Source organism: Quercus lobata, chromosome 9 (assembly GCF_001633185.2).
Source record: "Quercus lobata isolate SW786 chromosome 9, ValleyOak3.0 Primary Assembly, whole genome shotgun sequence".
In the NCBI taxonomy this organism is placed as follows: Eukaryota; Viridiplantae; Streptophyta; class Magnoliopsida; order Fagales; family Fagaceae; genus Quercus; species Quercus lobata.
The window spans coordinates 34,640,596-34,653,987 of NC_044912.1; the positions used below are offsets into that span (position 1 = coordinate 34,640,596).

Here is a 13,392-nt window from a genome sequence, read left to right on the forward strand (position 1 = left end):
TGTAACGGACGAAAGCAATGGACATAAAGATTGTTAACAAGACCATGAATAACCATCAAATCAACAAGAATGTTACGATCGGCATAAAAACAATCATAATAGGAGCCCAATAGCTACAAATAGAAAGGTGATATATACCAACCTCCATAAACAGGGAAAGGTACCCAATTCTTTAACTAGAATCAATTCTCATACGCCTTACAACACAACTCAAGTATTTGATTTAGGCATTGGAGGGTCCTTGGTAAGCACCATCTCGATGTTATTATTCAAGAAGTCTTTCATATTTTGCAGGCGGCGTTTGGTCATCCCTTTATGTTTGGATGAAGAATTCAACTGACGATCGTTGACATCATCAATCACATTTTAGTAACCTCTACTTGCTTCAAAATAAACATGAACCGACATATATGGACCTATTGGATAGACTTTCTAGAATTTTAAACTAGTCTAAGTTGCATAATATTCATCATCACCAGAATTCAAAGATGAAAGCGAAATATAGGCCTTTGACAACCAAGAATAGATATAGCCATATAGGATAGGGTAGTGCACTTGCAATATATATAAAAATCAAACTTTCGTTCTTGGTTTCAATATTATTTGCGTCTCTCTTTCTTTATCCAATATGGAGTCACCTACCATTCTCAAGTTCAAAATTTCTCTCTCTTTCTTTTGTATGCTTTTGTTGTTTGCTTCCACACTGAATCCTGTATTTGGTTTGAAAAATTGCAACTTTCCAGCAATTTTTAACTTTGGTGACTCAAATTCTGATACCGGTGGATTGTCTGCTTCCCTTTTAACAGTAACACCACCTTATGGGGAGACCTATTTTCACAAACCTGCTGGAAGGGAATCCGATGGCCGGCTCATGATCGATTTCATGGGTATGTACCTCGTTTCTTTTTAGCAGATCTTAGTCTTATAAACTATGAATTTTAGAATTAGATTCTCATAGTTACTGTTGAATAAAAACTTTGTCCTTTCTTTATATGCAAAAGTTGAGTAAGTGAGGTCGTTTAGTTATCAATGTCAGTGTTAGACTGTTAATGATAGAAAGTATGTGTTTTGTTCTGTTAAATATTGCGCAAATAAAAAGAAAATTGGTCAAATAAAAAACATAGTATATAGATAGAGTTTGCACTACTAAGTCGGCGGTAGGCCCATGAAGGTCCATAAACTCATTTTCTCATTGATGGTCCCTTTTTATCCACATTAAAATGATAGAACAACCAAAGCGCCAAGGTAGAATCATGGATTATTTTTGGTTCCTGGTAAAAGATGTTAGGACACTCGTTATTAAGTTATTTTAAAAAAGTTTTTTTTGTTGAGATATATTTTTAAAATTTTTTAATACATCTTTTATCAGAAATATAGAAGATTTTAAAATAAATCATTTGCTTTTTTCTTTTCTAATAAAAAATAGGGGTGACAAAATCAACCCAAACTTATTTGCCCACTCAAACCTAATCACTTAAATGAGACCCAAATCCACCTAATTATTATTAATTGGGTTAAATGGATATTAACCCATTATGATTCAAGTATCATTTCTACAAATCACTTAACTCTAAAATACCCTAAAACCTAAATAAGACCAAAATAACCCCTAAACCCAAAGATTAGCAAAATACCCCCTGAAACCTAAAAAATGACCGAAATACCCCCCGAAACCTAAAAATTGATCAAAATACCCCTAAACTTAAAAAATTACCAAAATACCCCTAAAACCTAAAAATTGACCAAAATGCCTCTAAAACCTAGAAAAAGACCAAAATACCCCCCTAAACCTCAAAATTACCAAAATACCCTCCTAAACCAAAAAAATTACTGAAATACTCCAAAAACCTAAAAAATGACAAAATTACCCCTAAACCTAAAAAATAACCAAAATACCACTAAAACCTAAAAATTGACCAAAATACCCCCTAAACCAAAAAATGATCAAAATACCCCTAAAACATAAAAAATGGACCAAAATACCTCTAAACCTAAAAATTATCAAAATACCCCCGTAACCTAATAAAATGACTGAAATACCCCCAGAACTTAAAAATTGATCAAAATGCCCCTAAACCTAAAAAATGACCAAAATACTCCCGAAACCTAAAAATTGACAAAAATAACCCCTAAATCTAAAAATGACAAAAATACCCCCAAAATCTAAAAATCACCAAAATACCCCCTAAACCTAAAAATTGATCGAAATACCCCCGAAATCTAAAAAATGACTGAAATACCCTCGAAATCTAAAAATCACCAAAATACCTCTTATACCTAAAAAATGATTGAAATACCCCTGAAACCTAAAAATTACCCAAAATGCCCCGAAAACCTAAAAAAATGACCGAAATACCCCTGAAACCAAAATATGACCAAAATAACCCCTAAACCTAAAAATGACCAAAATACCCCGAAACCTATAAAATGACAAAAATGCCCCAAACTTGTAAGACAATAAAAATACACACTAAACCTAAAAAATTACCAAAATCCCCCCAAAATCTAAAAAATGACCAAAATACTCCTTAAACGTAAAAAAATGACCAAAATACCTTGTAAACCTAAAAAATGACTAAACTACCCTTGAAGCCTAAAGAATGACTGAAATATCCCCAAAACCTTAAAAATTACTAAAAGACCTCCAAAACTTAGAAAATTATAGAAATAGCCCGAAATGTAAAAATTAACGAAACACCCCTAAACCCTAAAATATTAGTAACATTCCCTCGAAACTTACAAAATGAGTAAAATACTCTTAGAACCTTTAATTGGACGAAAACACCCTCGAAACATCCAAAATACCCCAATCCCCTATTTTTGGTAATTTATAGGCTTTAGGTGTATTTTTTTTCATCTCATACGATTAGTGGTATTTTGATCATTTTAGATATTTTGAGGGGTATTAGGTCGTTTTATAGGTTTAGAGCTATTTTGGTCGTTTTAGAGGTTTTAGGGTATTTTTGGTAATTTTAGAGGTTTCGGGTTATTTGTGATCACTTTAGAGGTTTTGGGTTATTTTAAAGGTTTAGGAGTATTTTCATCATTTTATAGGTTTGAGGGTATTTTAGTCATTTTTAGGTTTTAGGGGTATTTTGGTCATTTTTTAGGTTTAGGGAGGGTATTTTGGTCATTTATAGTTTTAGGAGTAATTTGGTCGTTTTTAGGTTTCAGGGGTATTTTGGTCATTTTATAGGTTTTGAGGGGTATTTTGATCAAATTTTAGACTTTGGGATCAAATTTTAGACTTTAGGTTTATGTGGTATTTTAGGTTTCAGGGGTATTTTGGTCAATTTTATTTTTATTATTTTGTTTTTTTTAGCATTGTTGGTCTTTTTTAGGTTTAGAGGGTATTTTGGTAAATTTAAATGATTTTATGAGTACTTGGTCATTTTCAAATTTTAGTGGCATTTTGATAATTTTGATTATTGGGTAATTGGGTGGGTTGAGGTTTACCCATAATAGCTGGGTTGGGTTGGGTTTAGGTTTTTTTTTTTTTTTTTTTTTTTTAGAGAGTTTTAACCTATAGCGTCCACTCCTATTGATATTTTTTATCATTAGATCAAGACACCTAATTGTTTTTTTTGGTGTAGGTAGGGATTGCCTAGATCTCTTATTTAACCATCAGAGACTTTATTAGTTGAGCTAACTGAAACTCATGGGTTGGGTTTAGGTTAGAAGTAATTATTTAAATGGGCAATAAATGGGTAAATAAGTTTTATGTACCCAATCCAATTATGTCCACCCCAAAATCACCCAAACTCACCCATTTGACACCCCTAAAAAAAATTTCTAATAATATTTTATAAACCAATACTCTTAGGACATCTGTTAATTTTTTCTTTTTAGTATCATAATATGTTGCTCCAACATCATAATTTGAAAGTTGGATATAAATGTGACGTTAAATTTTTAAAAGAAATTGTGAAATCTGTTATTTCCATAGCATTGTTGAAATTAATTTAATTCCCATTATAAGCGTTATGCCTAATTATCAACTGTTTGATCACTCACATTGTATGGTTGCAGCAAAAAGCCTTGGTCTCCCATATCTGAGTGCTTACCTTGATTCGTTGGGGACCAATTTCTCACACGGTGCAAATTTTGCCACGTCTGCATCCACAATCAGACTACCAACCAATATTATACCTGCTGGTGGATTTAGTCCCTTTTACCTCGATATACAATACTCACAACAATTTGTGCAGTTCAAATCCAGATCACAAATGATTAGGAAAAAGGGTAAATTCAGCAACAACAAACTTTAGTTACACTTTCTTAGGTGTTATGTACTGTATTTTCTAATTAAATTCAATGATTGATTTTTTATTAATATTTTATTTACAGTTTCTTAGATGTTATATATATTAAAATTTTTAATTACATTCAACTATATGATCGGATTTAATTAGAAAAAGATAATAATCTTTTATTTAATTGTCTTTTATCATAAAACGATAGTTACAGATTTGTATTTCCTTAGGTGTTCTTAGATTATTATTGCTTTTGTCAAGGGTTTTGTAAATCAATTGACATCTCCTTATGTTTCCAATAGAGATATCCAATATTCAAATATGTGAATTTATTAATCAATAAACCACATATTTTGTCTTTTTGGAAAGATTTGCTACATCAATTTATATAATCACATGGTAGGTTACAATGGGGGATGGGAATGAGAGATTCAAACTTTGAATATTTTCATTAAAAACACCAAAAGATGCAGAAGATATTAATTAAGTTACAATACTCTTGGCACATGGTAGAAACTTAAGGTACAACATTTAAGAAAATGTATTTAGGGTAAAATTCTAAAATGCGTAAACATAATATTATGTATTGAAAAAGTTTATGAATATAACAAAATCTCACAGCATTTTTACAATATAATTGTTTTGAGTTGTGATGGATCCTAGTAAAATTTTATTTTATTATGACTTATGATTAGTTGACACGTAAGCTTATTGTGAAAATGTGATATTTTGTTGAGAATTGAGGAGCTTATAACCATCTATATTATCAAATAAATTTTTGCTTTATATTGAGCCTTTTTAAATTTCTTGTAGGAGGAATATTTGCAACTTTAATGCCCAAGGGGGATTATTTTTCAAAAGCATTATACACATTCGATATCGGCCAGAATGATCTTGGTGAGGGGTTCTTTGGTAACATGACCATAGAGGAAGTCAATGCTTCTATCCCTGATATAGTAAACAAGTTCTCCATTAATGTTAAGGTAAATTTATACAACGATTCGATTAGTCATTGAAAATAGGCTGGCTTGGCCTTGGCGTACTACTTTAAGAAGAAACATGATCACTTTGTTAATCTAATTAGAAAAAAGGAAAAAGTAAGAAAACAATCAAACAAACAAAACAAAAAGGCAACAAAAGCAGGTGACTAAAGGTTTTTTTTTTTTTTTTTCTTGAAAAATATATAAAAATTGCAGGAATAATTTCGTTGTGATTTTGTGTGTGTGTGTGTGTGTGTTTTTTTTTTTTTTTTTTAATATATGTGCATAATTTGACTTAATTTAAAAAAAAAAAATATAATTTAATAAAGTATTAAATACACTTTAGCGTGTGCCTTTAGGATATTCATTAACTAAAGTCTTCTTTTAATGCTAATCAAGTGATGTTATGATGTAGAATATATATAATTTGGGAGCTAGATCGTTTTGGATCCATAACACGGGACCAATTGGCTGCCTTCCCTATATTTTTGCCAATTTTCCATCAGCTCAAAGAGACAGCTATGGTTGCGCAAAGTCTTATAATGATGTAGCTCAATATTTCAACCACAATTTGAAGGAGGCCATAGTTCAACTCAGGAAGGATCTTCCATTAGCTGCAATCACATATGTGGACGTCTACTCTGTCAAGTACTCTCTATTTACTAAACCAAAGGAATATGGTAAGCCCCATAATTTTTAACATTGAAAATTATATAACAAAAAATTATTAATAATTAGGGATAGAGACATCTTGATGTTTTCTACGGCAACATCCAAGATTTAAATTGCTCATCCTTCAACAATTGAATATTTTCCAAAAAATACTGAGATGCTTATTATAATTTTTTCATCCTTTTTTATAAACATTTATTTAAAATGAATTATTCTTAAGTGGCATAAAATTTTGTGAAAATTGCTCATCCTTCAACTATTGAATTGTCAAAAAATTTCCCATTGTTGCTTGAAAATATCAGGATTTGAGCTTCCTCTCGTTGCTTGTTGTGGATATGGTGGCATGTACAATTATAGCAGTAGTGTTGGTTGTGGAGGAACAATCACAGTCAATGGAAGCCAGATATTTGTTGGTTCATGTGAACACCCCTCAGTTAGAGTAAATTGGGATGGGATTCACTATACAGAGGCTGCTAACAAGTTTGTTTTTGACCAAATTTCAACTGGAGCCTTTTCAGATCCACCAATACCCTTGAAAATGGCTTGTCACAACATTTAGATTCATAGGCACAGCTGCACAAGCACCTATATATAAATCAAAATAATCTTGTACTGCAAGTTGTTATGTACTCTTTAATTATCGTTTCCCGTATAGATATTGGCTTAATTCTGAAATAGCCTGCTATGTACTTAAGATAGTCCTGTTGCAAATGCAGAGGCATAAATATCTATTTGTTGTGTGTATAACCAAATAACAATGAGTTTATGCAAAATAGAAATAGAAATTATATGAGAACACAAAAATTTACATGGTTTGCTTAAATGCATGGATAGTTTTGAGAAGAAAGTTTGACCAACAAAAAGTGATTACAAAAAGTGGTACCAAAACACACTCACAAAACCCAAATTCCAAATATTCCCAAAGAGTTCTCACTCACAAGAAGCAAGTGACTAGAGAAACCTGAAAATCTTTAGAATAAAGTCACAGCTTAAAACTCTACCAAAATAACATTAATAGGGAATAGAGAAAACCCTATTCTACTTTTGCGGCTAGGGTTGCTTCACATGTAGCTACGTAACTAGTGTATATATATTAAGGGAAATGTTAATGGATGTCCTAAGGGTATTGGTTTATGAACTATTTTTAGAAACATTTTACAAAAAAAATTATAATGCAATTAAATTTTTTGACAGCTTTTTATATTTCTCATGAAAGTTGTGTCAAACTTTCCCAATATAGTTTATTAACAATTGCCTTGAAAGTACCCGTTAACACGACCCATATATTAATTAGCATAAAATAGACATCATGCTATGCACCCACGTGTAAACTTATTCAAGCCACCAATCATAAGCACATAAACTAGAATGAATAAATGATCACATTTAAATGAACTTTGGTTTTTTCTTCTTCTTCATTTTGGTTGTTTTGGAAGATTGGATGTGAAGCTATATGAATGGCAACCTTGTTTTCGTAGTACAATTCATATTAAGATCTGTTAAGATGTTTTTGCTGGTGATCTCACAAAAAAGTTGCCGCCATTGATCTAAATTTTGCCATTGTTGATGAATGAGAAATGGTTGTTTGTTTCTTGGTCTTCTAGAAAGCAAGGTTTTTATCTCCTTTTTTCTTTTCTTCTTTTTGAGGAATTTCTAGTAAACAAGTGATTTTTACCAAGTAGTAATTGGTTTACGAGTGTCCCTATAGTTAGCCCACTCTGTGCCATAGCATGTGTGCAATTGGATTAGACTATCAGATGTCATGAAATTCTTTAGCCCGGTGTTGGTTTTTTTTTTTTTTTTTTTTTTTTTTTTTTTTTTTTTTTTTCGTCCTAATAACAAAATTTCCTATTAGGATTTTATCATTTTTCGTACTAAAATTTCCTTATACAGATTCTTAAACTCTCTAAAATACCCCTATTTTCTATCAGATTATGTCTAAATTTGGGTCTTTAGCATAAAACGACACCGCTTCTATGTTTTCTTTCTTATTTCTTTTGAACTACAAGCTTGACAGTTGCAATGTTCTTGATAAGTTTCGACAAATTTCTATATTGGGTAAGTCTTCCTCAACACTTCCCCTGGAGTTGGGGTCGATATTCATGATACCCAACTTGCCAAGAAGAAATTCAGTTTGTGATTGTTAGAGTGCTTAACAAATTTGTTGGTTGTTAGTTTGTTGAGACATATCACGAAATCAAAGGGATGAAAAACTGTGTATTCTCATTAATTAGCAAGAGTGGTTACATAAACTACATTTATACAAGTGTGTACAAGTGTGAAAGCAAAATAACTACCTAACAGAACTAACAACCTATCATACGTGCTAGCTACAGGACTAACAAACTCTCTCACATGTTATCACTTAAGTGAACATCTAATTAACACTAAGCTACATGCCGTATAGAGATTATATTACAATGTCGTTTGTCTATGCTTTGATATTGGTTGATCTGTGCTGTGACTACTGCTATAGCTTCTAATCTTGCTAGCCTCTTCCTTGCTCTTGCTATTGATCTTGCTAGCCTCATCTGAACTCTGATAATTCCCCTCAAGGTCGGCTAGTGTATGTATATTAAGCATCCCCATCCTACAAGTAAGATTTGAAAATTGATTGTAACTCAAAGCCTTAGTAAGCAAATCAGCCAATTGACAGTCTGTTCTAAAATGATTCAGTTTAATCACCTTCTCCAAGACTTTATCCCTAACCACATGACAATCTATCTCTATGTGTTTTGTCCTCTCATGGAAGACTGGATTGAAGCCAATGTGCAGTGTAGCTTGACTGTCACAGAACAACAAGGCCTTTCTATGATGATTCATTCCAATGTCCTTGAGAAAATACAAGATCCACACTATCTCACATGTTGCTACTGCCATGGATCTGTACTTAGCTTTTGCTGAAGATCTTGAGACTATGGATTGCTTCTTAGACTTCCAAGACACCAAAAAATCACCAATAAAGATGCTATAGCCTGTCACAGATCTCCTAGTGTCAAGGCATGCAGCCCAATTTGCATATGCAAACCCTTTTAAGTGCAAATCTGTACTAGAGGAGAGCATAAGCCCTTTGCCCGGTTCACCCTTCAGATACTGCAACACTCTATGTGCTACATCCAGGTGTGGTCTTCTTGGCTTGGACATAAATTGACTGAGTTTATGGACAGCAAATGTAATATCAGGTCTAGTAATTGTTAAGTACAAGAGCCTGCCCACAAGCCTTCTGTAATGACTAGGATCCTTGAGCTCCGCTCCCTCAAATTTACTTAAATTCAAATTGTACTCCATTAGGTGTTTTAGCACATTTACATCCAAGTAGTCCAGCATCATTGAGTAACTCAAGTGTGTATTTCCTTTGACAAAGGGCAATTCCTTTGTCTGATCTAGCAACCTCCAAGCCAAGGAAATATTTCAAATCACCCAAGTCTTTAAGCTTGAATTTATCATCTAACATGACCTTAAATCTGTCTACTTCAGCCTTATCATTGCAAGCTATCAAGACATCATCCACACAAACCAAAAGAACCATGAAAATGTCATCATGCTTTCTAGTAAACAAGGAGTAATCAGCTTTGGACTGAATGAAACCATGCTGAATCAAAGTGCTTGAAAACTTGGCAAACCATTGCCTAGAAGCTTGCTTAAGGCCACAAAGGGACTTGTTAAGCTTACAAAAAACCTCCCTCTGGCTGTGAAACCCCTGTGGAAGAGCCATATACACCTCTTCATCCAAATCACCATGGAGAAAGGCATTATTGACATCTAATTGACTAAGAAACCAACCCTTGATGGCAGCCACAGCAAGAAGAACCTTGATCGAAACCATTTTAGCTACTAGAGAGAAAGTTTCAAAGTAATCAATACCCTCTTTTTGAGTAAATCCCTTAACCATTAACCTGGCTTTATACCTCTCAATAGAACCATCAGTTTTGTATTTGATTTTGTAAACTACTTGCAGCCAATGGGCTTCTTACTAGCAGGCAAAGGTGTCAAAGTCCAGGTATTATTAGCTTCAAGAGCTAATAAACAGTCATAAACTTTGAGATGATTGTACTCTGGTGTCTTATGAAACAATAGTTCAAAAGATGTTTTATCATGCAACAAAGGAGAGGGAAGTCTATTAATGAGATAGGCAGCAGTCAAAACACAATCACCCCAAAATTGAGGAGGAACTTGAGACTGAATTTGTAATGCCCTTGCAATGGAAAGAAGGTGTTGGCATTTTCTCTCCACAACAGAATTTTGTTGTGGAGTATAAACACAGCTATGTTGGTGTATAATATAAACATAGCTATGTTGGTGTATAATACCATAGGAATTAAGGAAATCAGACATGTCAAACTCTTTGGCATTATCAGTTCTAATAGACTTGATATTTTGACCAAATTGAGTGGCAACCATAGTGTAAAAAGATTGAAACAAAAGCCTAACATCAGATTTAGACTTCATTAAGAATAACCAAGTGGCTCGGGTTGCATCATCCACAATTATCAAGAAATATTAGAAACATCTAAAGTAGGAATGGAATAAGGACCCCAAACATCCATATGAACCAAATCAAAAGCACAAGCACTGATTTTATTATTAAAAGGAAAAGGTTATCTTTTAAGCTTGGCCATCGGACAAACTTGACAATTCTTATTACAAGAAGACCGTAAAGAAGGAATAGTATGACCTAAAACTCTAAGCTTGAGATCTTAAGGATGACCTAGTCTGGCATGCCAAAGATAGGAAGATGAAGAACTTGCAGACAAGGTTTTCAGACCCGGACCGTTTATTGAACCGTAAAAGGGAAAGGTTCAAGGTTTTTAAGGTCGAACCGAGGTCGAACCGGGGTCAAACTGTGATGACGTAATAATTAATTTAATAATTAATTAATATGAAATAAATAAAAATTAATGCATAAAAATTAATAATCTTGACTACTCATTTAAAGAAATTCAAGTCTTCAGAGACTACTAAAAATAAAATGTATTTTTCACAGTTTAATATGGATTTTAAATAGATATTTTCTTATCATTTATAAATTTTAATAAATTTGTACATTAGTCGACATAACAATATCTTTAAAAGCCATGATTTATACCATTAAAATATTTTAACTATTTATCAACCATTGAACATATTAGGAACGGTACAATTTTAAAGGGGTTATAAATGATAGCTCCAAATCTCAAGGTTTAAAGTTTCAAGGTGGCTAGTTATTAGCATTTGAGCATCTGATCTGACCGTGCTTTGAAAAATGAAGTATCAACTATCAACACTGCCTTTGAAAAACAAAAAAAGCTTATCTCTCGCCCAAACACTATTTTGCAGAACCCATTCTCTCTCTCTCTCTCTCTCTCTCTCTCTCTCTCTCTCTCTCTCTCTCCTTGAAATCTCTTGTTCCTCTTTCCTCTTAGACCAAAATCACAAAGTAAAGATGTCATCTAGTCCACTATGGAGCTGCACTGTGAAGAACGAAGTCCATAGTTTTCTGTGACTTCAGATCTAGTTCTTTTGGACCACCATTTTTTAGGGGGAAAAATGGCAATTTCGTTAATTCAACCAATCACGAGACTCAGACGCAAGCTTCAGCAGCAGCCATCCTTCCTCCTCTGTCAAAATCCCTCGTTCCTTCGATCTCCTCTACAAAGACCGTTCACTCCAACAATCGGTGCTCTCCACCATAAACTCCTACTCTGAAGGGAGCAGAATTTAAAGCTTATTTTTCTATGTGTGTTTTTATTTTTTATTTTTTTATTTTTTTATTTTAAGGTTCAAATTCAAAGGGAAGTAGGGAATCTTGAGAAGCGGTCTGATCACGGTTCTTAGAACTGTGAGCTCGAACTGCGATTCGCATAGGTCCTTGCTTTTTTCCCATAGAGGGGTTCTTAAAGCTGAAAGAACTGCAAAGATGAGCGGTTCTTGGTTTTCCCGGTAGGACCGTACGGTTTGGTCTGGGTTTCAAAACCTTGCTTGCAGAGGTTGTCGTAGAGAAAGGAGGCAAAGAAAGGAGGAAATGTAGTATTGAACTTGTGATTGATCAAGTAATCAGCAAATGAAGGAGGAGGAATGTGCTGGAGACTATCACATTGAGTAAAGAAATCAATGATAAACATCTCACCTTGATAAAGCTCTGCAATATCCTTTTGAAGATTGAAAACTCTAGGTCTGTTATTTTGAGCAAAACGATTCTTCAAGTCATTCCAGATTTCCAAGGCAATGTCTTCATAAATGATGCTTGCTTGAAGCTTAGGTGAAACTGAATTAGCAAAACAACTACCTAACAGAATTAACAACCTATCACACATGCTAGCTACAGGACTAACAAACTCTCTCACGTGTTATCACTTAGGTGAACATCTAATTAACACTAAGCTACTTGCTGTATAGAGATTAGTTTATCTATGCTCTGATATTGGTTGATTTATGCTATGACTACTGCTATAGCTTCTGATCTTGCTAGCCTCTTCCCTGTTCTTGCTACTGATCTTGCTAGCCTCATTTGAACTCTGATAAGACATGCAGTCTAGATTAACTCATTTTGAAGTTTCTACCATACGGTATAATGGTAGTTTATTTCTATGTGCTTTGTGCATTCATGGAAAATTGGATTTGAATCTATATGAATGGAAAACCTTGTTGTCATAGTATAATTGGGTTAGTTATGAGAGTGATATATTAGGGTCTGCTAAGAGAGGTTTTAGCCTAGGATGCATGGACACGGACACAAATATGGGTATAGGTACGACACGATGACACAAGCAGTTTTTGAAAATTTATAACATGATACGGCAAATAGAACACCGTTACGACAAGAGTACGACACTCCAAATGAAGTGTATGTGTATCCTAGGTTTTAGCCAGATGACCTCACAAAAAAGTTGTCGCCATTGATCTAAATTCTACCACAGCTAAGCTAATGAATGTCAAACTTTTTTTTTCTTGGTTTGCTAGGAAACAAGTGATTTACCAAGTAGTATGCTTTATCCAATAATTGATTTACGAGTGTCCCTATATTTAGCTGAAGTTGTGTCAGAATATGCTTGCAATTGGATCGAACCATCAAATGTCATGAATTTCCTTGGCTTGGTGTTTGTTTGCTATATCTCAATACTTGATGTGTTGCATCTAGACTGGGTACTCAAGGCTTGTCCATGAACTACCCTTTTTTTTAGGAAGGTTCCTGAACTAACTTAGTATATGTATATGTATCACACATGTCAAATTTGGTTTGGTAATTATGGTTAAGTATATCAATTTTTCCAATTAGTCTATGGTAGGATGAGGGATTTGGAATGGGTTTCCATCACCTCATTGAGCGACAAAGTTTGCTCCATTGGGACTTAAATCTAAAAGTTTTAAAAGAAATTTTGCAAACAGATGAAAATACTCCAATTAATGTACTTATTAAATAAAGGGACTTGATTTTTTTCCAAATGCATATTTCACTTACTTATTACTAACAATACTTGTTATAATTGCATATGTAGAAAGAAGTTTTT

At 33.5% G+C, this 13,392-nt stretch overlaps 1 protein-coding gene across 2 annotated transcripts; it reads left to right on the forward strand.

Annotated features, from left to right (window-relative positions):
* The first annotated feature begins 589 nt into the window (after window positions 1–589).
* Window positions 590–6,625, forward strand: LOC115962261 (esterase-like). 2 transcript variants are annotated; one of them, XM_031081166.1, is made up of 5 exons: window positions 590–887; window positions 4,030–4,242; window positions 5,067–5,236; window positions 5,649–5,913; window positions 6,208–6,625. In XM_031081166.1, the coding sequence occupies exons 1-5, from the start codon at window positions 629–631 to the stop codon at window positions 6,462–6,464; spliced, it is 1,164 nt and encodes a 387-aa protein (XP_030937026.1). In that variant the 5' UTR covers window positions 590–628; the 3' UTR covers window positions 6,465–6,625. The 2 variants fall into 2 exon arrangements, with proteins under 2 accessions (XP_030937026.1, XP_030937027.1); XM_031081167.1 differs by having other exon boundaries at window positions 6,263–6,433.
* Window positions 6,626–13,392: the final 6,767 nt, after the last annotated feature.

What these genes read in the sequence shown, in the direction of transcription:
- LOC115962261 (XM_031081166.1), top strand. Translation starts at nt 629, where the DNA reads ATGGAGTCACCTACCATTCTCAAGTTCAAAATTTCTCTCTCTTTCTTT. An exon ending in GCTCATGATCGATTTCATGG is followed by an intron (nt 888 to 4,029) that starts GTATGTACCTCG and finishes GTATGGTTGCAG; the next exon opens with CAAAAAGCCTTGGTCTCCCA. An exon ending in AGTTCTCCATTAATGTTAAG is followed by an intron (nt 5,237 to 5,648) that starts GTAAATTTATAC and finishes GTTATGATGTAG; the next exon opens with AATATATATAATTTGGGAGC.